The sequence below is a fragment of the Ursus arctos genome, unplaced genomic scaffold, assembly GCF_023065955.2.
Source record: "Ursus arctos isolate Adak ecotype North America unplaced genomic scaffold, UrsArc2.0 scaffold_1, whole genome shotgun sequence".
NCBI lineage: Eukaryota > Metazoa > Chordata > Mammalia > Carnivora > Ursidae > Ursus > Ursus arctos.
The window spans coordinates 109,011,794-109,035,532 of NW_026622763.1; the positions used below are offsets into that span (position 1 = coordinate 109,011,794).

At 61.1% G+C, this 23,739-nt stretch overlaps 1 protein-coding gene across 4 annotated transcripts; it reads left to right on the forward strand.

The window, feature by feature from the left end:
- Positions 1 to 212: 212 nt before the first annotated feature.
- On the forward strand, positions 213 to 21,125 carry GAL3ST2 (galactose-3-O-sulfotransferase 2). Of its 4 annotated transcripts, none has more exons than XM_048214308.2 (5): positions 213 to 372; positions 4,086 to 4,203; positions 17,741 to 17,824; positions 18,902 to 19,166; positions 19,867 to 21,125. In XM_048214308.2, exons 2-5 carry the CDS (start codon positions 4,175 to 4,177, stop codon positions 20,683 to 20,685), a joined length of 1,197 nt encoding a protein of 398 aa, XP_048070265.1. In that variant the 5' UTR covers positions 213 to 372; positions 4,086 to 4,174; the 3' UTR covers positions 20,686 to 21,125. The 4 variants fall into 4 exon arrangements, with proteins under 4 accessions (XP_048070265.1, XP_044236228.1, XP_057162351.1 ...); XM_044380293.3 differs by lacking the exon at positions 213 to 372 and adding an exon at positions 3,076 to 3,905; XM_057306368.1 differs by lacking the exon at positions 213 to 372 and having other exon boundaries at positions 4,055 to 4,203.
- Positions 21,126 to 23,739: the final 2,614 nt, after the last annotated feature.

The window sequence follows — 23,739 nt, forward strand, 5'->3', positions numbered from 1 at the left end:
CTGCCTTGCACACACAGTGGCCTCTGGGCAAGCCCTCCCATGGGTGTTGGCGTATCCTACCCCCTGCCCTGTGGGGACCAGAGTCACTGAAGTTTCTAGAACAGCTCCCGTGCAGGGGTGTGTGAGGAGGGAGCTTCCTGGGTAGGTTAGGTCTGGCTCCTGGCTTCCCTCCCTGCTGGCTCTGGTCCATGGGCATCAAAGTATGAGCTCCATGGGACGGTAGCCCAGTCAGATCATGTCCCTTCATTTCGGGGCGGAGCGTGCAGGGCCCAGAGCTGCTTCCGGGTGCTGTGGCCGTGGGCCCTTGGACAGCAAGGGAGGGTCCGAGGAGGTGCGCAGGCAGGAGGGCTGGGACCTGTCTGACCTGGCTGCGTGAGTTTTCGCTCGCCCTTGGCCCCAGAAGCAGAGAAGTGGGGGGCAGTGCCTCTTCTCCGGGGTCTGGTCGTGCTCCTGACTCAGGCCCCAGGGAGAAGTTCACGTATGTGGTTCAAAGCCAGGGCCCTAGGGGCCTGCTCAGTGGATACTGGCAGGCAGTCAGCTGGCAGAGGTCCTGGCACTGCCTCCCCTGAGCCCTGGGCCAGCAAGAAGTGTGCGTCTCCACGTCCGTCCATCCCCTGCAGGACCGGGCCGCATGCCCAGCACAGGAGCAGGGCCGGAGCAGGGCCACGCTGCTGGGGGCACCCTGCCCGTGCTAGATGGCCCCTTCCGTGAGGCAGACCAGGGCAGCTTGGACAGGGACCCTGTACCTGGGCAGCATGGAAGTGACCTTTGGGCCCTCCAGGTGTGGCTCTGCAACTGCTCCCAGCATCCCCTAGAATCCTCTTCCTGTGAGTAAGCTAGAGCCCCGTGGACCCTGCTTTTGTGGGGACTCCGGGCCACGGCCCATTCACCACGATGGTTCCTTCCCTCCGTCCTGGGGCTGGGCCGCCGAGGCTCCACGTCACGTTGCTTTGTCCTGTTCTGCTCCCGGCCCCAGTCTGACCTGGGGGGTGCAGCGAATGGCCCTGAGCCTCAGCCCACTCTTCCCGCTGGGATTCAGGGGGGAGGGACCCCCACTGCCGTGCCGTGCCCCTGGGTCCCAGTGTCTGTAAGTGCAGGGATCAGAGAGTGACTCCCGGCTGGCTCCTGGCTGGCGGCTGGGTGGAAAGGCAGTGTCCCCCGTAAAGGTGGAGCAGGGAGGCCCCCCCCATGACTTCCCAGAGGGCGGGATGTGGAGGCCGCACGATGCGTCCAGGTGGACAGTTGTCTGCCACCTGCCCTCGGAATCATGACTTTGGGCTACAGGCATGGGTAAGCAGGGAAGGGAGGCAGTGGGGCGTCTCTGGAGGCCCACATCCACGCTGCCCTCTGGGCCACCCCTGAACAGCCTGTGGTGGGTAACGTGGCGGTCCCCCATCCAGGGCCCTCCTCGAATGGATGCTGGGGCTTGTGTGTGTGTCACTGGTGGGGGGCAGCAGGACCCCCTCAGATTGGCCATCCCCGCCCTGGCCGCTGGGTTGCCCCCAGTCCTGCCTGTGGGGTTGCCCGGCCACAGGGCACAGGGAGATATCGCCCCACGTGGGGGCCTTTGTGGGGACTGGACAAGAAGCCCACTGTCCTCTCACTGAGCCTGCCACCTTGATCAGGGTGTCCCAGGGTGGTACCAAGATCCCTTGTCTGCCCCATCCCACCTCCAGGCCTTGGAGGGTCGAAGAAAGGGTCATCCAGCCAGGTCTCCCAAGTTCAGAGTCTTGTGCTCCTGCTGTGGGGTGGGGTCGCACCCTGGCAGTGTGTCCTGCCCGGCCCGCGCCCCCAGGGTGGCTCCTATGGGCGTCTCCTGTCCCGGAGCCCCCGCCCCCGCCTTCCCCACCCTGTGGTCAGTCCTTGCCCTGTCCTCCCCAAGCTCAGCCGCACCTGACAGCACCCCCCCATCCCTCACTCTCTTCCCACCCCTCTTCGGCCTCCCAGTCCCTGGTGGCCAAGGCCTGGCCTCCACCCTGCAGGGCCCTCCCGGGGCTTGTGGCTTCAGACACCAGGTGCCTCCAGCCACATCGCCGCTGGACCCTGAGCCCAGCCTGTCAGTGCCCGGGCCACGGCTGGGCCAGGCCTTCAGGACTGGCGGCTTCGTGGTTTCTCTGGTCGCTTGGACGGAGCCGATGTCTCTCATGGGGCTTGGCACAGTGGCCTCATCACCGCGTGTCAGAGAAGCTGGCCTCGTGAGGGGCAGCCGATGCCCACCCGGTGTGCTGGGTGACCGTCAGGGACACAGAAACAGCATGTTAGGAGGAAGGGAGTCGTTCACAGCAACAACACAATCTGAGGCCCTGGCAGGTAGGGCAAGTGGGGTCTCCGTGCTGGAGAGTCCTGGCCCTGTGCCCACACTGGGGGCTCCTTTCCATGTCTAAGTGGACAGACGGCTGCCCTCAGCCAGCCAGAGGGTTCTTTCCCTGACGGGGGCCGGGGCCCTGCTGACCTGCATGGACACTTTGAAGCTCTAGTGATGGCTGTCTGCTCTGGTTTATCGGCCCCACCGTGGCCCTTCCTGGGCGGCCAGGCATCCCCGCCCGCAGAGGGGTGACCCCAAGGAAGCAGAGGGGACCCTGCGCCGTAGGAATTACTGGGCATCTCTGGACTGGGCTCCCTGATGTGGGGAGGGGGCCGCGGACAGGGTGGCCAGGACTGGATGGGGACCCTCAGGGACAGAGGGGAGAAAGGCCCGCAGTCTGTCCAGGGCCTGGGCCCAGGCCCCTCCATCTATGAGCACCTTTCCTGGGGCCACAGGAGGGTCACGGGCCACCTGGTCTCCAGTGACATCTGTCACCAGGGTTGGAGCTGGGGGTGGTGCACAGGTTGTCTCACGGATCACCCCCCCGCCCAGGAGGGGCCCCTGTGGGGGAGCTGCTCCCCACCCCTGCGTGGGCTGTGGCTTCATGGTGGCCCCACACCCTTCCCCTTGACCTTGGGCTTGGCCATGTGGTTTTGCGGTTTGTGAGATCTAGGGTCTGGGTTGCAGCGGGGGCATGAGCTGTGCTCTTGGCCTCCCTGTGGCCCTCGTGGAAGAGAGCTGTCTCGGTGGCTGCTCAGGCCCAGAGCAAAGCCCCAGTCCCTCAGACCCACGAGCACGCGGACAGGCGCTGGCTCCAGCTCCCCAAAGACCCCTCCTGAACCCGGTGGGGGTGGAAACAGGCCTCATCCTTCCCCCCACCCCAAGTCGTTGAGGGTGGTCCCTGGGGGTGCAGACTCCCTGCCCTCTGAGCTGGACCCAGGAGCTCTTGTGTGATGCTGTGTGGTGGCGAGATGCTCCTGCCGGCCGGCCTGGGGGATGGACGTCCCGGCACCAGATGCATGGAGGGTCCCGAGCCCGGCCTCCGCCCACGACACCCCTCTCCTCCTTGAAGCCCCTGGCCCACCCGGCTTATTTCTAATGCATCCACCGTGCCAGCCGCCGGCCAGGATGCCCGCTGTGGTGAGGGGCCTCCTCTGAGTGCCGCCTCGTTTGCTCTCAGGGGTTTTTGTCCTTTTCTGATGGACTTAACACTTGGGTGAGGGCTGCAGACATTTCCCCGTCTGTCCTTTGTCTTTGAAGTGTGTTTACTTATTTCCCGAAGAAAGAAATGAGCTTGGTGCAGTAAGATTTGCTCGTATTTCTCTCTTGCATTGCAATGTCCTTTTTCTAAAGTTCTTTTCCATCCCAAGATGTAAAAAACAGGTTAACTTTCTCCTAGCTTAAAGCAAGCTTTGAGGAAGCAGAGGAGGAGAACAGGTCCTGAATTTGATCCCACGCTTCCCTCCCCCGTCCTCCGAGGGGTCGCCTGACCCTCAGCCCTCACCTCACATACGGATATCCCCACGTCATCCTGAGCAGAGGCCCTTGAAGCTGCCCACGGCTCTGCAGCCCGCCCTGGGCTGGCCGAACCCGGGAGCAGGTGGGAGCCTGGGGGGTGAGCCCAGAGGGGAGACTCTCCGTGTCAGCCGGGCCCCAGGGAAAGTCCGGTTCTTCCTGAGAACCGAAGCCTAAGCTGTCCAACTGGGGTGGAGGGAGGGTGTGTCCTGGCACCTGAAGACGTAGGCCAGCTCCCCTGGGAGTAAAGTTCATGCTCTGCCAGGCACTTATGCCCAGCGGCGAGAGCCAGCTCCCTCTGCCTGGACCACCAGCTGCCCAGCGCCGTCGCCGTCGCCGTGGGCCCCGGCCAGCATGCCGCCCCTGCCAGAGTGCACACAGAGGTAAGCTGGGGGGCGCTGGGTCAGCACAGAGACACAAAGCACGTCTTTAATTCCTGGCTAGTCCCAGGATCTGGCGGGAAGAATCTGTTCTGTGTCTTTAAAAGGAAGTCTCCAGATCTGGGGTGGAAACTTGCCGTGCTGGGGCTTCATTTCAGACAGTGACCCCTCCCTGCCCTCCCAGGCCCAGCCTGGGATGCGGGCTCAGGGCCGAGGGGACGACAGTTTGGTGTCTGTGCTTAAGGCCTGGGTGGGCGGCCGCTGGGGGCCCGGGATCTCCGGGCTGTGTTCCTGTGGTTCCCGTCCCATGACCAACCCCGTGTTTGCAGCGGGGGCTTCTCGGCCTCGGTGGAGTCCCCAGCCTGAGCCCCTGACCCTTCAGGCCAGTTACCTGCGAGTGTGTGTGTGTTGTTAGGGTGCTCGTTGGGGGTCCGAAGGACCTGGAGCAAGGCCCCTTGACGGGGTCCAGGTGCCTGGCCCTGCCGGCTCTGGGTCATACGTGCTGTGTTTCCTCTTGTATACACACAAGAAATTGGAGTTTTGGACACAGTTTAGGTGTGGAGGGAGGTGGGTGTGTCTGGAAATGCTTTGCATTTCCCTTCCCTGTCTCATCCCACATGCTTTGGGGAGAAGCCAGGGCCTCTGGGTGCCCTCCCTGTGGGCCCCGGGCTTGGGCAAGACCAACCTTTTTGAAGACATGCCTGCCTTCCTCGGGCGAGGACGGGGTCACCCAGGAGCCAGCCCAGAGGGGAAGGGTCCAGTGTCCCCCTTCCGGGGATGTGGATGGGTTCACCACGCTGTGAGGAGACATGGAGGCTGGGGAGGAATCGCTTTGTTAGCTGGAGTCCAAGCCTGGGTCCCACGGGCTGCCTGGGCCTCTGGTGACATGGAAGGCGAGGGGACCCAGGGGGAGCCCCAGGAAGCAGGTCGCCTGGTTAGCCCTACCAGAGGTGACTGCTCTGACACAGGCTTGGGGCTGCAGCTGCTCCACGGGTCCCAGGCTCCCCAGTTTGGCTCAAAGCCCCAGAAGAAAGGGGCTGCCTGGGTCGTTGTGGCCCCATTCACTTACTATCCCCACAACCTAAGAGGCACGATCTGTCCAGAACCTCTTGTTTATTTTCCTCGAATTGTGCAAACGTTTGGAGGCTCTTCCCGTGTAGGCCAGCGTGCTTGGCTGGTTGACAGGCGGACTGAGCCATGGCCCTGAGGACAAGGGGGGACAGACAGTTCCAGGCGGGCCTGGCCAGGTGGGTACACAGATGCCCTGGGCACAGGGAGGGGACAGCCCTGGGCAGATGTGGCCGTGTGGCTATCCAGTGGCCCTGGGTGGTCCGAGGAGCTGCCTGGAGCAGAGAGGAGACCTTCGCCAGCAGGGGGGCGTGTGGTCTCAGCGAGTCCCTGGATGGGGACGGATCAAGGCACAAACCGTCCTCTGCCTCCAGCGTGGGGGCAGCCCCGGACGTGGGCGCCATCCCCAGCACCCTCCTGGTGCTGCCGGGACCCCGGCCCCAGGTGGCGGGGTCCCTGGACGGCAGAACGGAAGTATCAACGTTCCAAGTCCTGGCCCGGAGAATGTCACTGGGGGCCCCCTGAAAACCTGTGTGTCTGGTTTGAGACTCAGCTCTGTTTCTGGGGACCGAGCCGCCCTAGGAGTGCTGAGCCCTGAGGAGTCCTGCCCGTGGGGCCTGTGTGACCCCAGGTGTGACCCTGTGGGTGACCCTGTGGGAGGTATGTGACCCATAGGGGCTGTGGCTCCAGGCCTTGGGGCCAGTTCTAAGAGTAGTGGGGGGACGGTGCAGGGGTAGCTGGGAAGAGTCTGCTGGTGCCTGACTGTGGGGGCCACGAATGGGCTGGACGGAGAGTCAGTGGAGCCTGGAGGGAGGGTGCTGAGAGCGGGAGCCGGGACGCTGCCCCCAGTCTGTGGTCCGGTGGGGTTAGTGCTGTCAGGAGCCACCAGTGCTCCTGGGAAAAGCCTGGCTCCTGCCTGAAACCTGTTCCGGAGCCCAACCCCCGTCCTCCCCACCTCAGTAAGTGTGCTGGCCTGTGTGTGGGCGTCCCTGCCTGAGCAGTGCACGGGGGTCCACTGAGCTGGCTGGCTGGGACGCGGTGTCCCCCCGCCCCGGTGAGGCTGGAAGGTTGGTGCAGGTCTCCCGGAGGCTCTTGCTCGAGGAAGGGGCGTGCCGTGGGGGCGTGTGGGTCTGGGGACAGTGGACCAAGGAACGAACCATCTGGAAGACACCCTCACGGGGAGCTCCTGCCGTGCTCAGGAGCAGTAAGGCCCACGCCTTCCAGAAGGTGCTGTGTTTGGCGTCTGACTACAGCTCTGAGATGCAGCCATCCTGAGCTCCTCGGCTAGGGACCCGCAGGGCTCGTCTGTCCTGAGCAGGGGTGGGGTGGGAGGAGGGTGGAGGTCTGAAGACTGTGAGGTGGTGTCCTCCCCGCTCCTGGCCCTGGAGGAGGCTTGGCTCTCAGCCTCCTGGCCTGGCACCCCTTGAGGGCTGGGCCAGGCCTGCCCGGGGGCTTCTCAGAGCCATGGAAGCTTCTGGGAGGGACACTAGGAAGTGCTTGGCAAATTGTCTTCCATTTTCCCAGCATCGAGGTCCACCAGCGCCTGCTGGAGCAGCCAGCCCAGGAGAGACGAGGCTCCAGGCACCAGCCTCGCATGTGGCCTCTGCAGCAAAGGCCACGACCACTGGCCCTCCTGGACTCATGCCTGGGGGCCGTGCACGCGGCAGGGGTCCAGAGGGCTGGGCTGCAGCCGGCGGCCTTCACGGGGCTCTAGTGGAGGCAGGGTGGGGTGGCCCACACAGGAGGCCACCGTCCACGGGGTGTGCTGACGGGACCTGATGCTGCCTGTCCCCTGGAGGCCACCCCGGGAGCTCGGGGGCGGGGGGGGACCAGGAGCCCCTGCCTGCCCCCTCGTCCGCCTGCTCCCATCAGACTCTGAGCGGATCCACTTGCCCATTTGGCAGAACCTCTCAGCTCTGCTGGTGGGGGATGGGTGGCGCTGTCCCTGGCCCACCAAGGCAGCAGGTCTCCTGGGTGTGCGGGTCCTGAGCCCAGGACGCTGGCACCTGTTGTCCCCGCACCCACAGCCTCCTGGCGGCAGGGCCTGCAGGCATCAGGCAGACTTTGGGGTCCCCGGAGGTCAGCGAGAGGGGTGCTGTGGAATGGGTGGGGACTCCCTCGCTGCCAGTGAGGACGGAAGGTGTAGGCCAGGGTGGGAGGGGCTCTGGCACAGGGGGTGGCCTGCTGGGGTGGCCTGCTGGGCTCTGGGTTCAAGGAGCTCGTTGGCTCGCTGCGGGAGGCTCAGGCTGACAGGGCCTCGGGGACCAGGCTCTGTTTGTCCAGGTCGCCGGGCCGTGGGGTGCAGTGTCCTTCTCAGCGGGAAACGGACAGGGTGTGGAATCAGCTGGGAGTCGTGCCATCACATGAGGGTTCACCCGACGCCCTGACCCCGCCTCACAGCAGAATACACGCGTTCCCGGGTCGTAAGGCTGGCAAGGAGCTAGTTCCCCCTGAAAGTTTACACACGTCTCAAGGGTACAGAGGGAGAATTCTCACTCACAAGTTGTTAAAGTCCATGCTCGGAGAAAAGGAAGGGCGTCCCTTTTTCTTCTGCACCAGGGAGGGTTATAGTTATTCTGAAAACGCTCGTGTTTGTCCTGTGCAAGGGAGAGCTGGCTGGGCCAGGCTCCGAGCGGGGCGGGGGCTCCGCCTGGTGGCTGCCCAGCCTCCCTCCTCGGGCAGGGAGGGGGCCTGCGGGGCTGGGGGAAGCCAGGGCGGCCGCGCAGGGGCAGGGACCAGGCTGGGCGCCGTCCTGTCCTGCTGTGTTCTGCGTTTACTCTGCTCTAGTCTGTAGCAGTGCCGCCCCTGCCCCGACAGGAGGACCCACTGAGCTGACTTCACAGCAAGTGGGTGCCGCTCACAGCCGAGCCATCACTCCCTGAGCTGTGGAGCACGGAGCAGTGCTGTTTGGGAGAAGTGCGGAGAGGCAGTGGGGACATGCGCCGTCCCGGCTCCACTCATTTCAGCGTCTGCAACAAACCACCCCAAACCCAGCTGCTGGAAGCAGCGTCATGCCATTTCTCGGGGTCCCGGTGGCTGTGTTCAGCTGGTGGTTGTGGGGCTGGAAGGCCCGGCATGGCCTCACTCACTGGCTCCTGGCTGGGCCACCTCAGGGCTTCATGTGGCCTTTCCCTTTGGGGGTCCAGCGGCCTCCTTGGGGCACCATTTCTGGGAGTGTTCGTGGGGAGCAGAAGCAGAGGCTGCAAGATTCCCACAGCATCACTTTGGGCCCATTCTACTGGTGAAAGCCAGGCCATCGTTCCTGACTCAGGTGTGGGGCAGTGGGCTCCAACACTCCGGAGGGGAGGGAGGGAGCCGGGGGGTGTAGGGACAGGCCTCTGTGGCCCTGTCTCTCCTCTGACACACCCAGCGCACAGTAACAGTGTGGCCTGCTTTCCTTTTTCTAGAAGGAGCCCCTGGGTGGAGGGTGGCCACATTCCCCTCTGCTATTTGGGAGATGTTGAGTTTGGCTGTCTGACACCCCATCCTGTTTGGTTTTGGTTTGGCCTTTATATGGACGGCTCTGTGCTCCAGACCCCCTGGCATTGACGGTGTCTTCTGCACTGGGCACTGTCCCCAGCCTCGGGGAGACCTTGGGCAGCCCTGCCCTGGCCCCACACCGCTCCATCTACGGGGGCCCCAGCCAGCGCCTCGCTGCTGTGTCTTGGGCTGCGGAGCTGGGGAGGTGCCTGCTGGGCCTGGTTTCCTGAGGATGCGGCCTTTCAGCCAAGTGTTGGGCTGTGGGGAGGGGCCCCTGAGTAACGTTCAGTCCTGTCCGTGGCCCCCACGAGTCAAAGGCTCCCACTGCGCCTGCCCCCCTTGGCTTGTCCTTGTGCTTGACAGTGCACTTGGGGTGGATGAGGACCCGGCGAAGGATGAACAGTGGGGGGGGGGGGGCTTTACGACCGCTTTGGATCCTACACATGAGCTCTGGGCTGGGCCCTGGTTCTAAGAAAGCCCATGCTTGGGTCCAGAGGCCCAGAGGACGGACAGAGGGCTTTTTTTTTTTTTTTTAAAGATTTTATTTATTTATTTGACAGAGATAGAGACAGCCAGCGAGAGAGGGAACACAGCAGGGGGAGTTGGAGAGGAAGAAGCAGGCTCACAGCAGAGGAGCCTGATGTGGGGCTCGATCCCATAACGCCGGGATCACGCCCTGAGCCGAAGGCAGACGCTCAACCGCTGTGCCACCCAGGCACCCCATGGACAGAGGGCTTTCTAAGTTGACCATTGTATGTATGTGCATGGGGCGGGGGGCTAGCTCTTTCCAGGGCATTCTGCTTCCCTCAGGCCGTGGGGCCATGGGAAGAAGGAGGGTGGCTGGGCAGGTGGCCAGGTGGATTTCGTGGGTCCGACTTGTCAGCTCCTGAGATGAGGCTTAGTATTGTTTTTCTGTCTTGGCTAACATTGGTTGGCCACTGAATGACCGTCAGACATTCGGTTCTGTGTCCGTCCACAGTCTCACTGAGGTGCATGTTTGTCTCTCAGGAGCTGGTCAGACAGAGCTGTGTGAGCTGTGTGTGTGTGAGAGAGAGATGCTGGATATAAAAAAACCCATTTCCATAAAAACCCTTGTGAGTCTCCCTCGTGGTAAACGAGCTCAGGAGACAGGAGGCTCCCTGAGCTGGAGATGGGGATGTCCGAACACTGTCTATCACCTGTGAATTTAGACCTTTGAGTGGTTCTTATGCAGATGCTGGGACAGGAGGCTCCCTGAGCTGGAGATGGGGGTGTCCGAACACTGTCTGTCACCTGTGAATTTAGACCTTTGAGTGGTTCTTACGCAGATGCTGGGACAGGAGGCTCCCTGAGCTGGAGATGGGGATGTCCGAACACTGTCTATCACCTGTGAATTTAGACCTTTGAGTGGTTCTTACGCAGATGCTGGGGACTCTCCCCGAGTGCCCTGAGGGCAGACCCACCTGGGGCTCGGGGGCCTGGGGGCCTTGAGCTCTCCGGGGGTCCCCCCGAGCCTGGACCAGCGCAGCGTCTGGCAGACAGCATCGGCTCTCAGGCCTCTGCTGTGGGGGTTCTGCTGTCACGGGCTGGGACTCTGTGGCCCCTTTCATCAAGGCCTGACCCAGAGCCTGCCGCCCCCCGGCCACTGCTGGAAACCAGCCTTGCAGACATTCCCGGACGCTGGGCCCGGAGCCCCCTCCCCGGTGATTCCAGATGCAGGAAGTTTCAGAGTCTCTGGACTCTGCACTGAGCTCGCAGGCCGACCCCCGAAGGAAAGGGAGCTCAGCAGAGCCCCTTGTGCTTGAATGGCGAGGCCGCGGGGGTTGTACGGAGCCCCTTTCAGCTAAGACCCCTTGGAAGCAACATCACAGGGTAATCATTTCCAGCTGTATTTATTTATTTATTCCCACAATTAGTGGCTTTCAATTTTTTTGGCAGCTGAGCTCTTTAAGGATATTTTTAGATTTATTTTTTATCGTTCTAGACAGTCTTATCGATGTGTAATTCACATAGCCCACAATTCGCCCATTCAAAGTTGCACACCCGCTGGGCTGTCCTACAGAGCACACGTCTGTGAGAAGCGCGTACAGGCCAAAGAGGGGCCCGGGCGCCCCGTCTCGCCGCTTGGCGGAACAGACCGCCCACCTGCGGGCCCGGAAGTGGCTCCCGGACGCGGCCCCGAGGCTTGGCCACCTGGCGCCCTGACGGCTCCAAAACCCAGGACCCTGCGGACCTGGGGGGTGTTTGCACCGGAGGGTCTTTTGGCAAAAGAGGAGCCTCTCTTTCGAAACAAACAGATTTCTCTGAGGACTGTTCGTTCTGCTTGCACAGCTGTGAAGAGCTCAGCGAATTCCTGTTGCCTCAAGGCCAAAGGGGTGATTATAAATGTCGAGCAGGGATCTCAAACAGATGGTCAGCGTGTGCCCGGGTTCCATGAAAGCCCTCTGCAAGGGCCGGCAAACACGCGGTGTTGGCACAGGCAGTGCGGTGTGGCGGAACGGCGTGCCGTTGGCGTCAGGTCGCGGGGGTACACACCCGCCTGCTTGGCGTTCTGTGTGGGCCCTATCCAGCCGCGGTTAGAATAGTTATATAAGGGGCTATAAAACGATATCCTGCCGCAGTTGGGATTGTTATATGAGGGGCTATAAAACTTCTGTGGCTTCCACGGCACCCAGGTCCAAGGGGGCCACAAACCGCCTTCCCTGGGAGGGAAGGGTTCAGTAGTGCAAGGACCCGGGACTCTGTGACCCTGCGATGCTGTGTGGCCTTCTAGAGGACGTCCCTTTGGGGTTCGGGAAAACTGTCCCGCGTCCCTGGCTGCAGGTGTCCAGGCCCCCTGGGAATCGTGGACCCCCGGCCGAGGCCCCGCTCCTGTGCGGGCCGTGTGGGCTCCTTCTGCCTTTGTGGACGAGGGACAGGACATGCCAAGACGTGGCTTCGCTTCGGTTTTGTGTGGGTGGAGTAATCACGGGAGACTCCATTCTACCATCTCCCATAACTTCGAGACCACGGTGTGCAGGAAAGGGGATGGGACGCAGTAGGAAGAGGTTCCTTCAAAGAGCTGCAGGCTTGGGTTTTAGCTGAAATTGGGGCTGGACATGCCAGGGTGAGCTCGTGAGGGATATGTGCAGTTTCTAGCTCTGTCGCCTGGGGGCCCTGGAGCTATTACCTTCCCCAAACGGTGAGCACCCCGGCCCCCAGACGACGGTCCCTCAAGACCATTCCCACCAGTAGACGCAGGGCTCCTGGGAGACGCCGCTGGAGTAGGAGACAAGCCCGGAGCATCTTGTCATCCCAGACCGCAGGCGTGATACGTCGGGGTGCCGGAATTCTGGAATGAGACAGCGATGCGTGGTTAACGGTAGCATGGTGGCATGAGTGGAAGTGACAGCCATGATGGGTAGTGAATGGTTTTCTCTCGTGGTGAGCACCCAGAAATGGACCTGGGTAAACACTCCATTTACAACAGCCAGCAAATCAGGGTACATGTGATGTGAGACACAGGACCTATGTCATGAAAACAAGGCTTCCAGGGTGACAGTCTGATGAAAGAGAACACAGTGCTTCCCGTGGGATGGCAACATTGTAACAAAGTCCCTGCCTCCACGTCTGTACCCACACTCCCTCGTCTCCCTTCCTGGGCTGCTGGGGTCCCCCGGGTTCTGCCCTCCCCAGCTCGGCGCTGCTCTGACCTGGCTCTCTCTACTGGACACGTCGGGGCTCTCGACCACGGCCACCCACTGGAGTCCCTGCCCTGCTGCGTGTGGAAGGACGCTGATGCACTTCTCCTGTTCCCCAGCGGGGCCGCAGCGAAGGCTGTACAGGCGGGGACAGTGGGGGCCTCCGGGGAACACAGCTCTGGCTGCATCCTGGCGTGGGGCCTCGGGCCAGGCACGTGACTTCCCTCTGCCCCATGGCTAACAGCCACCCATGGGGACTCCACAGGGTAGAGCACGTCGGGTTCTGAGGCTGGGTATCCGTGGTGACTATAGGGTGAATCCTGGGACACAACCTCCCTGCGCAAAGGCTCTGTGCATTTTAATTCAGAGGTCCCAAGAGGGGGTGCCCGTCAGGACCCCGGTGGCAGCGAGGCCTTGGGCTCTCCACAGCGGCCACGTTGAAATATGCTGATCAATGGTGTCAGGTGGAAATCCAACCCAAGCCTTTTCCAGAGCTGGCCAGCAAGCTCATGCCGTCTGCTGGGCCTCCCTCTGCCCTCTGCCCTCTGCCCTCTGCCCTCTGCCCTCTGCCCTCTGCCCTCTGCCCCCACCTGGAGAGCCGCTTACCACCCACCCTCCTCTGGGCTCCTTCCATCCGGCACGGACACTGAGGAGCTTCAGATGCTGCGCTGTTCTAGGCCTTGTGGTATAGACCGGGCACTCCTGCTCATAACTGCTTAGAATTCCCTGGCTATTACTGTATGATTTGCTAACATTTGAACTTTAAAATTGACGTACTAGTTAAAAATTCTCCTTTGGGCATTATGTTAAACTCCCAGAGTGTTTTGTATTGTATTTTATTTTGTTTATTTTTTAAAGTAGGCTCCACACCCAGTATGGGGCTTGAACTCACAACCCCAAGATCAAGAGTCACATGCTCTACCAACTGAGCCAGTCAGGAGCCCCATTTTTTTTTTTTTTATTGAATTTCGAGAGCATTTTTTTTCTAAAAGATTGTATATATTTATTTGAGGGAGAGAGCATGAGAGCAGGGTGAGGGGCGGAGGGAGAAGCAGACTCCCCACTCAGCAAGGAGCCCGATGTGGGAGTCGATCCCACAACCCTGATATCGTGACCTGAGCTGAAGTCAGATGCTTAACTGACTGAGCCACCCAGGTGCCCCTAAACTTTGAGAGTGTTTTCTGCAGAAATCTGGTCATCTCCTTTCCCCCAGGATGGAGGCGTGCTGACCACAGCCCTACAGGGGTGAGGGCCTCCTGTTGCTCCTTGTTTGAGGCTCAGGGCCAGAGGGCTGTGACCAGGCATGCTGTGACCCTCTCACCACTCCCCTGGGTGGTGCGTGGACAGACATTTGGCCACTGAGCAGTCAGCCCATACTAATCCATTTTTGCGTCATGGGAAAGTTAAGAGAGGTGTCCTGTTAGGCCCAAGTCTGGTCTCCCTGCTGCTCCAGGGTCGCCCTGATGGAGGGGCCCACCTCTTGCCTGGTTCTCCTAGGCCAGCTTCTCAGTCCTACTTTCCCTTGGTTGGAATTCCTTCTCCATTTGCTTGTCACACTCCTATGCACCCTGTAAAGCCCTACGTAAAAACCCCTGTCCAAGCAGGAAGTTCCTTCCAGTGTCCTTTCCAGATGCTAAGCTCTAGAGTCCAGGTGTGGCATCCAGGCCCTACATGACCTACGACCTGACCTTCTCGGGGCCAAGGGCCCCATGGCAGAGTCCACTCGGCCCCATTTCCCCTGCTCAGAGGCCTTTTTGGCACCAGTTGCTCCTCCATGTTGCTGGAGCCCCTGAGATAGTCTGCCCTGCCAGGCACAGCCTGTTGGGGAGACTTAGGCCCCAGAGTCAGACTTCTGGAGAGACCCCTCTGTCCTTTACGTCTTCAAACACAGGGAAGTCTGAAACTCACCCTCTGACCTCAGATCTTGTCCAAGGAGAGGCCTGGGAGTCAGCTCCGTGGTATCCGTGTCCGTGGGAAGCAGGTGGCCAGGGAAGGTGCTCTGGAGGAGGCTGTGAAAACCCGCAAGCACCTGGGAAGGACAGTTGTGGAATCTTCCTGGGCGTGTCTGCCCGTCCTGGAGGCAGGGGTCTGGGCGGGCAGCTCCTCCGGGGCCCCCCCCTCAGAGCTTAGAATCCAAGCTCTGTCGTTATCGGCAAGGTCGGGTCCGTATCAGCGCTTCCTCTCTCCAGAAAGTCAGCTTGCAGGTGAATCGAGTCAACAGTCCACAAAACCATGTAGGTGACTTGTCGGACGGCCTGGCCACATGCAGAGCGTGATGGGGGCCGTGGGCTCCAAAGAGGCTGCAGCCCCTCCTGGCTGCATTCTGACTCAGGCAGAAGAGAGCCCTGCCTCTCCCCAGCTCAACTCCCGTCTGCTCGAGGGCCAGGCAAGGGTGGTGCTGTCCACTGTCGAGTGAGGAGGTCCACATGGTTCTCGGCCAGGCAGCCACGTGGCAGGTCAGCTTGCTGGAAATCACGGCTGAAGATAGCTCGATGCGGATGGATGTTTTCAGTGCTCGAGGGCTGGAGTCAGGAACAGGCAGCCACGTCATGAGCATTTATCGGTCCGATGTCAGGAAAACAACTGGAGACGCAGACCACCCGAGGCCCCGAAGACGGGGGTTTTCCCAACGCGCTGCTGTTCTCCCGTAGGTGGTGGGCTGCTGCTCCATGTCCCATGCTGTCTGCAGAACCTGGCATCTGGGACGTGCCTGCCACCCCAGTGTTGGCCTGAACAGAGGCCTGACCGTCGGGGAGCCCGGGGCTGCAAGGGGCCCCTTCCTGCTGGCCTGGCCCCTTGGGTACTGGGTCACCAGCCAGGCCACGTCTAAGGCAGCTGCTGGAATTTCTTTCAGAGATGTGTCTGCCTCCATGAGCAAGCCCAGCTTGGGCCCAGGCTGCAGCCCACCATTCCGACAGATGTATAGAAATAGAGCTATATAGACCCCCACCACCTTCTCTCTGTTCCCCCACCACAGAGGTTATGAACACTTGGATAATGCTTTCTCAGCATCCCCTTGCAGCTGGAGGCGATCATGTGACCGAATTTTGGCCAACAAGTTGGAAGTGGAGTTTGCTAGGGGCTTCTAGAAGGCTTTTTGACTCTTTGTCATGGCTGGCCCTGTCCCTTCTCCCTTCTTGCTGATCCAGATGTTGATGTGATGTCTGGAGCTTGGCAGCCATCTTGTGACCATGAGGCAACAAGCCTGGAGAGGGAGAGATGTCAACGTCCTCAATGTGGCGGGACTGAGTCTGCCAGAACCAGCAGCCTCCCCTCTCCAGACTTCTAGATCAGCGAGGAAAATCCACCATTGTTTTCTGATTCTTGGGACTAAGGAGCTAGGTGATGTGGCATTTTTATGCTGACGTGCAAATGTGTGTCACAGCCCAGGCAACTCCTTGAGCTCTGACTCCTTTTCCAGCCACTGGCTGGTATCTCCACTTGGGGGTCTCAGGACATTTTTGTACCACAGATTTGCTCCCCCACCTTCCAAACCTATCCCTGCCACATGGCTTTCTCTCTCCTCATCCTGTGCCCCCTCAAACTGGGAAGTCTGAAGCGAGGGAGGCATCATTTATTCACTCGGCAAACGTGACCTGAGCATCTTGCTCGTGCCAGCTGCCCTTCCAGGGACCGAGCAGCTTACACGCTGGTGCGCAGTACAGACCGTAAGTGGACAGATGCATACGGGACCCTCAAGGTGGCAGTGAGGCTGGGGGGAGAAGAAGGTCAGGGTGGTGAGCGCTCCTGCGGGAGGGTCAGGGAGGTCACTGGGGCAGGTGGGGGTGGAGCAGAGACCAGAGGCGCTGGGGGTGGGGCATCCATCAGCTGAATCCTCAGGAAGCACAAAGGCCCTGAGGCCAGATGTATGAGAAGTAGAGGAAGGGGGTGGCTGGAGAGAGGAGGGGACTGAAGAGTTGCCTTTTTAATTAATGTGGGTTTGAGCACATTGGGCTTTTGGGGTTTTTTTTTGTTTGTTTTGTTTAAGATTTTATTTATTTATTTGACAGAGAGAGACAGTGAGAGAGGGAACAAAAGCAGGGGGAGTGGGAGAGGGAGAAGCAGGCCCCCGCTGAGCAGGGAGCCCGATGGGGGGCTTCATCCCAGGACCCTGGGATCATGACCTGAGCCGAAGGCAAATGCTTAACGGCCGAGCCACCCAGGCGCCCCACACACTGGGCTTTAGAATGCAAGGTCATTTGGGCTGCTGAGGGAGCGTGGGCCACATGTGGGTGGGCAGGGACACATGTGGATCCCTGGGGCGGCAGGCTGCCACGGTCCCGGGAGCCTTGGAGGACGAGGTGAGCAGCTGTGGCTCAAGACTAAAGGTGGGACAGATGGGCACTTTGTGGGGCCACGAAGCCAGGGCAGGTGGAAGGAGCCGCTGTCCACCAAGGAGCAGGGGCGTGGGGGGAGATCAGGGCTGCAATCTGGCCCCTGGGGCCTCCGATGCCTTTTGATGCCCAGTGGGGTTTTGGGGCTAGCTCAGGCTGGGGATGCGAATTTGTGGTGGCCTGCACACCAGTAATACTCACAGAGACCAGCAGATGCTTCCTCTCCCTCCCAGGCCCTGAGCCCTGCGCTCCCAGGTGCCTCGGGATGGGGAGGGCAGGGGGACCCCTTATGGCCAGTTCGCTTGCCGTCCAGTGCTTCCGCGGTGCCCTGCCCTAATGGAGCACCGTGGCTGGTGGAAGGCAGGGGTGGGGCGTGGTGGGACGGTGGTGCTGCTGTGGCAGTGCCTTTGTCCAGTGGATGGCAGGACAAGGGGGGTCCCCACCTGACTCCGTGGGGCTCCCCTTGTCCCAGTGCTGTCGCTTCCCTGATCTGGTCACAGCGTCTCCCCTGGGTGATGGGGATTGGGAGGGACCCATGCCTCCACCCCACCTGCTGCGCGCCTGGCATGCAGGCAGACCTCCAAAGGGCCTCTCTCGTGGCGCCTCTCCCCTCGCCCAGGGGTAGAATTCCAGGACGTCCCACCTCTGAACCCCCTCCCCTGATGTGCCCCTGGGGGTGTGTGAGCTCAGGGGTCTCTGTCGGGCCACAGTCTCCCAGGGGACCCTGCTCGGGGCCTGTCAGCTCGGCCCTCTCCAAGCCCCCTCCAAGCTTCTCCTGGGTTCTGCACAGAGAACGATGCAGCAGGGGGCTGGGGGGGGTTAGAGTCGGATGATTCAGGCTCTTCCTGGGTCTCAGCGCCCGCACCCCAGGGCCCCCATGGGATGGGTGTGGCTACATACTCAATAGGAACGGACGCACAGTCATGGCTGGGGGTGGGGGTGGCGCCGGTCCCTCCCATGCCCCTGACTGGGGGCTGGAGGGCTCCCTCTGCCCCACAGGTGCTTCCAGGCCGTTCTCCTCCTGGCCCTGACCATGCTCCTGCTGGCCGGCATCCTGCACATGGACGTGGGGCTGCTCACACCGTGAGTTCTGCATCGGGTGCCCGCTCCCAGGGCAGTGCCTGCGACCCCAGCCTGTCCACCTCTGGGTCGCACCGGGCACGGCTGGTGATCGTGGTGGTTCGTGCCTCTCCACCGGGCCTCAGCTTCCTCCTCTCTGAGGGGGTGAGGGAGGCTCTTCCTTTTGGGGATCCAAGAGCCTCCTGGAGCCCTCCAGTGTCTCCTGTGGACAGCAAGCTGCCCAGGGCTCTGGGCAAGGTGCCTCTGGGCACGGCTCCGGGAGGGTGGGAGGGGGCCCGGGCTGGGCGTGTCTTGGGCAGAGCGGCTGGGTGCAGAGGGTGACCAGGTGCTAGGAGACAGGGCTTGGGTCCATGGTAGGTCAGGGAAGGTCAGGTCCCCTGCTCCCCTGCCTGCCGCTGGTTCAACCTCTGTGAGGCCCAGTGCTGTGGCCTGGCCACTGGGAGGGCTTGTGGCTCCAGGCTTCCTCTCCCTGCTTCATCGCCTCCCTGGTTGGATCTCCCCGGGGGGCACCAAGGCTCCCTGGGTCTCTCCATGGGTCCCCCCATTGTCCCCAGGGCTGGCACAGGCCTCTGGACCTGTTCCCTACTATCCAAGGTTATTCTTACTGGCCTTGCACTGGGGAGGAAAGGTGCCCGTGCTCCAGGCCGGAGTCACAGCGGGGTGGGTGCTGTCACGGAATCACAAGAAGGCACCAGCTTCCCCTCTGAGCAGTCAGGTTGGCTGGTCCCGGCAAACGCTGGATATGTGGCCCAGGCCTCAGGGCCAGAGCCTTGCCGGGTGCCCTGGGGACCAGAAAGGAGGTTGGGGGCCAGAGAGGGGGTGCCAGGGCCCCGGGGCCCAACCTGTGGGGTGACAGGGGGTGACAGACGACGCAGCCACTTAGGGAGCAATCAGGTCTATGCTGGTGGGTCCTCTGCACTGGGGGTCTGAGTGGAAGCCCAGTGATCGACTGAGGTTGGGGTGCAGGCTCTGGGCGGCAGTGGTAGGGAAGGCGTGGGTGACAGAAGAGGCTCTGGGGTCTCTGGGGGGGGGAGGTCCGCAGACCCTCCCTGGTTGACAGTGGCCATGCTCTCCGCCCAGCCTGCTCGGGGGCCAGGCCGTGGGGCCGCCCGTCACTAACGTCATGTTCCTCAAGACGCACAAGACGGCCGGCAGCTCGGTGCTCAACGTCCTCTTCCGCTTCGCCGAGACGCACAACCTGTCTGTGGCGCTGCCTGTGGGCTCGGGTTTCCACCTGGGCTACCCCTGGCTCTTCCTGGCGCGCTACGTGGAGGGCTTGGGGCGCCCTGGCCTGCAGCAGCAGTTCAACATCATGTGTAACCACCTGCGGTTCAACCTGCCCGAGGTGAGGACGCAGACAGGAGGGGAGCATGGGGGGTGGTGCAGAAAGGAGGGGAGCGCCCAGGGGGTGGGACACACCCCCAGGCTCTCTGCGGTAGTGCTTCGGAGGTGTGACCCTGGCGGGTGGCCGTGGCCTAGACGCTGGAGAGACTGAGGCTGTGCGTGTGTGTACGTGCAGACCTTGTCAGAGCCTCACCTGGGGGCAGGGGGAGACCTGCCGCACACCCTGCTCCCCTCCCCCGCTGACCGTTGCTTGCCATTGCTCTTGGAATCGGATGAGGGCACTCTCATGGCCCGCCACTCTCTCCATCTGCTTCTCTGGACTCCTGCTTTTGCTTCCCAAACCCACGAGGTCTTCCTACTCAGGACCCTTGCACACGGTCCCCTTTTGAGGGGACACTCTTCACAGCTCCTCCTCTGGGTCATTCACATCTCAGTTTAGAGGTCACTTCCTCTGGGGGTGGGGTTTCCTGATCTGCCTTCCAAAGGCTTAGCAGGGGGAGAATGGAATGGGGGGGTTGGAGAAGGGCGGGGCCCCCTTTAAGTGTTTTAGGGTCCTTCTGGAGTGGTGGAGGGTGCAGACCTGGGAGTCAGGCGGCCTGGCCGCGGGGAGGCGGCTGTGCGGGGAGAAGAGGGCGTCTGCCTCCGGGGCTGCCCCAAGGGGCCCGAGAGTCACCCGCCTGGCCCGCCGTGTCTCCGCACAGGTGCAGAAAGTCATGCCCAACGACACTTTCTACTTTACCATCATCAGAAACCCCGTCTTCCAGCTGGAGTCCTCGTTCACCTACTACGCGGCCTATGTCCCTGCGTTCAGGCACGTGAAGAGCCTGGACGCCTTCCTGGCCTCCCCGTGGACCTACTACAACCGGAGCGCGGGCTTGAACAACGCCTACGCCAGGAACAACATGTGGTTCGACCTGGGCTTCGACAACGACGCGCCGCCGGACGACGAGGCGTACGTGCGCGCGCGCCTGGCCGACGTGGAGCAGCGCTTCCAGCTGGTGCTCATCGCCGAGCACTTCGACGAGTCCATGGTGCTGCTGCGGCACCTGCTGCGCTGGCAGCTGGACGACGTGGTGGCCTTCCGGCTCAACTCGCGCAGCACGCGCAGCGTCACCGGCCTGACGCCTGAGGGCCGGGCGCGCGCCAAGCGCTGGTGCGCCCTGGACTGGCGGCTCTACCAGCACTTCAACCGCACCTTCTGGGCCCGGGCGCACGCCGAGCTGGGTCCGCGGCGCCTGCGCTCCGAGGTGGCGCGGCTGCGGGCGCGGCGCGGCGAGCTCACGGTGCGGTGCCTGCAGGACGGCGCGGCCAAGAACAAGTCGCAGATCACCGACCCGCGGCTGCGCCCCTTCCAGTCGGGCCAGGCCGACATCCTAGGCTACAACCTCCGGCCGGGCCTGGACAACCAGACGCAGCAGATGTGTCTGAGGCTGGTCATGCCCGAGCTCCAGTACGTGGCCCGCTTGTACGCCCTGCAGTTCCCGGACAAGAGCCCCAAGCGCATCCCCTTCCTGGAGTAGCGGACGGGGCCCCGCCCAGCCCCTCTCCTGTCATCCCCGGGAGACCATGGCAGCAGTTCACAAGGGGGGGGGGGGGCTCCTGGGGCGGCTGCTCTGCAGGGTGAAGACCCCTCTGAAGGGGCCCGCCCGTGTTCCATCGTCTCCGAGGCGCCATTTTGGTGAGGTTCCCGCTCTGGGGTAGGAGGCACACCCAGTTGGAGGGTACAGACCTGTTTACCACGTAGCAGGGAAGTGAGTGACATTAAATCACATGTTGACAGGGACGCCTGGGTGGCTCAGTCCCTGAAGCGTCTGCCTTCGGCTCAGGTCATGATCCCAGGGTCCTGTGATCGAGTCCTGCATCAGGCTCCCTGCTCAGTGGGGAGTCTGCTTTCCCTCTCTCTGCCGTTCCCCCTGCTTGTGCTCATTCTCTCTGTGATATAAATAAAATCTTTTTAAAAAAACTACATGTTGACCAACTGTCTCGTGAAAGAACACATGTTTGGCACATTGACCATCGGAAGAACTTGAACCCGGGGGGGTCCAGAGGCTTGGGCAGCAGGGCCGGGAGTCCTGGGGGGAGCCCCGGTGGCTCCCTGAAGTTGCTGGCTGGGGGACATGGCGCTGGTCACAGAGACGCTGGTGCAGCTCCCCCAGGCAGCACTTGGAAGCTGGTATGAGGCAGCAAGGATCCGGTATGTTCAGCTTCCCATCTATGGCTGTATGAGGCTCCTTTGCAACTGAGGAATGGCTTTAGGTTGAGAAATGTTAACACTGCTTACGAGACGAATGGTTTGGCCAGAGCACAAGCTGAAGACTGGTGCCACAGCGCCCTGTCGGGACGGCCCCTGGAACGTGCGGTGTCTGGCCTGTTACAGGAGCTCCCGCGGCTTACGGTGTCCCCCGGGGTCCTGGAGCCACCTCGGGTGCAGTCTCAGAGGAGGGGGGCTTCCAGGCACCCCTGTTTGTCAATTGTGGGGAGGGACTGAGGGCCCCTGCCTGGCAGGACGGGATCCCGGCTGCCTGGGGGCCCAGATGTTAGAGTGGGGAGCACACCAGTGCCATAGACCCTGTGTCCTGAGAAGAGCAGGGGGCCTGGAGCGCCCAAGAAACAGAGCCGCTCTTGCACGCAAAGCCTAGAGGCGAAGCCTGGCCCGTCTGCCCGGAGCCCAAGGTCTTCTTCCTTCTGCGAGAGGAGACCGCGGGAGCCCAGCCGGCGTACCTGGGGAGGGGCTCCATGTGCAGGCATGGCCGCCTTTCTCAGGGGATCCGCCTTTCAAGGAGACTTCCAGCAATCAGAAGACGAGCAGCCCCCTTGGACACCAGTTTCATGGAGAGAAATTTAAGAAGAATGAATTTTCAGTGAGATTAGAGGACAGGTTGCAGAGATTTTGAAAGTAAAAGAGGATATTGGAACCTGAAAACATGACTTCCAGAGCACTGCACAGAGACAGTAAAGCACAGAACAGGCATGGCGGAGAGCCAGGGGTGGCGGGGACACCGTCCCGAGGATCAGTCGTCCCCCACCCAGAGGAGACCCAGAGGATGGGTGAAGAGGTGGAGGGGGTGAGACACACAAACTGCTGGTCTAGGAATGAATCCATACTGATGATAAGCAGGGGAGAGAACGTAGTCCGTCACTTTGCAGCGGTCCTGTGTGCAGACAGATGGTGACCACTCGTTGCGGGGGGCATTTCGTGATGCACCTAACTGTTGAGTCACTATGTTCTCCCCTGAAACTAATATCATGTCATATGTCAGCTACACTTCAACAAGAAAGCAAAAAACAAAACAAAACCCACAGATCTCTTATCCTGTTTGTAGAGGAAATGTAATTGTAACACAGGACAAACAGCTAGTTCCTAGATTAATAGGCATGAAAGGTTATCAATAGCTTACTTATAAATTTTTTTCACCATATTGTTGAAAGCTTCTATGAATGAAAGTTTTTCAAATGATAAATTATTTATTAAGCATTTCTCGGTGTTGTTAAAAATGAAAAAACAAACAAACCCAACCCCCAAATCCCTAAGCAGAGGGAATGAGGCCCGTGTGTGGGCCGCCTCCTTCCATGGCCCCGGTGGGCATCTTGCTTAGACAGCCCTACCTGGACACGGGGGCTTTGCACTGGTAATTTGGGGGCTTGGAAGCTCAGCAGGGGACCCATCAGACTGCACTGGGTCCGGACGTGGGGGACAGGGGAGGGCAGATGGTTTGGGTGAGGCCCTGAGAAGTGGGGGGATTGTGTTTGATGTGGAAATGTTGGGGTCTGGAGTGAACAGCTACGAAAGAATTCCTGAGACATCTTCGGTGCAAAAGGGTGATTTGATTAAAGCAGGAGGACAGGACCTGTGGGCAGAAAGAGCTGCCCGGGGTCACGGGGAGCGGCCCATCCTATACTTCCCGTCGGGAGGGGGTTAGGGAGAGCGTACGTCTCTAAGGAATTTGGAAGCAAGGTTTCCAGGACCTTGTTGGGAAAAGGTCATTTATCACCGTCTAACAAGACCCGAGTCATGAGACCCTCCAGGTGTGTATCAGGGACCCACAGCTTGGGGGATGATTGCCGACTCGTACCTTAGGGAGTAGAGAGAAAGGAGGTTTCCAAGGGAATTTCTACATCTTTAAAGGAGACTCACAGGATCCTGGGGGGCTAAATCTGCCTTTTGCCCTCGGCGAAGTGTCCACAGGGAGGCCGCTGAGCTCCCAGGGGAAGGCAGTCTGCCTGACTCAAGGACGTGTCGATGGGCTGTAGGCAGTAAGGACATTCAGTTTTTCGTTTGCCCTTGTTTCCCACACCAGTGCGGACTCCTTCCCACAGTCGCCCCCGTTCCTTCTGCGGCAGAGCCCCGGGCTCCCATCCATCCCCTCTCTGGCTCCCCCGAGGACCTGAAGACACAGGTGGTTTCGTCATAGGAAGTCGTCATTTCCCCAGAGCCCTGTTTCCCATCTACGTCCTGTTGGAACGGAACGGACCTGAGTTCCCTCCTCGGTGAGTCACACACAGAAACCGCACCTGGTGAGCTGTCCCACAAAGGAAACTGGATTTGCAGCAAATAAGGAGATCCCAGTGACGAG

Coding starts and splice junctions, on each gene's coding strand:
- GAL3ST2 (XM_048214308.2), top strand. CDS start 4,175: ATGCCGCCCCTGCCAGAGTGCACACAGAG. Junction 4,204..17,740: donor CTGCCAGAGTGCACACAGAG/GTAAGCTGGGGG, acceptor TCTGCCCCACAG/GTGCTTCCAGGCCGTTCTCC. Junction 19,167..19,866: donor TGCGGTTCAACCTGCCCGAG/GTGAGGACGCAG, acceptor GTCTCCGCACAG/GTGCAGAAAGTCATGCCCAA.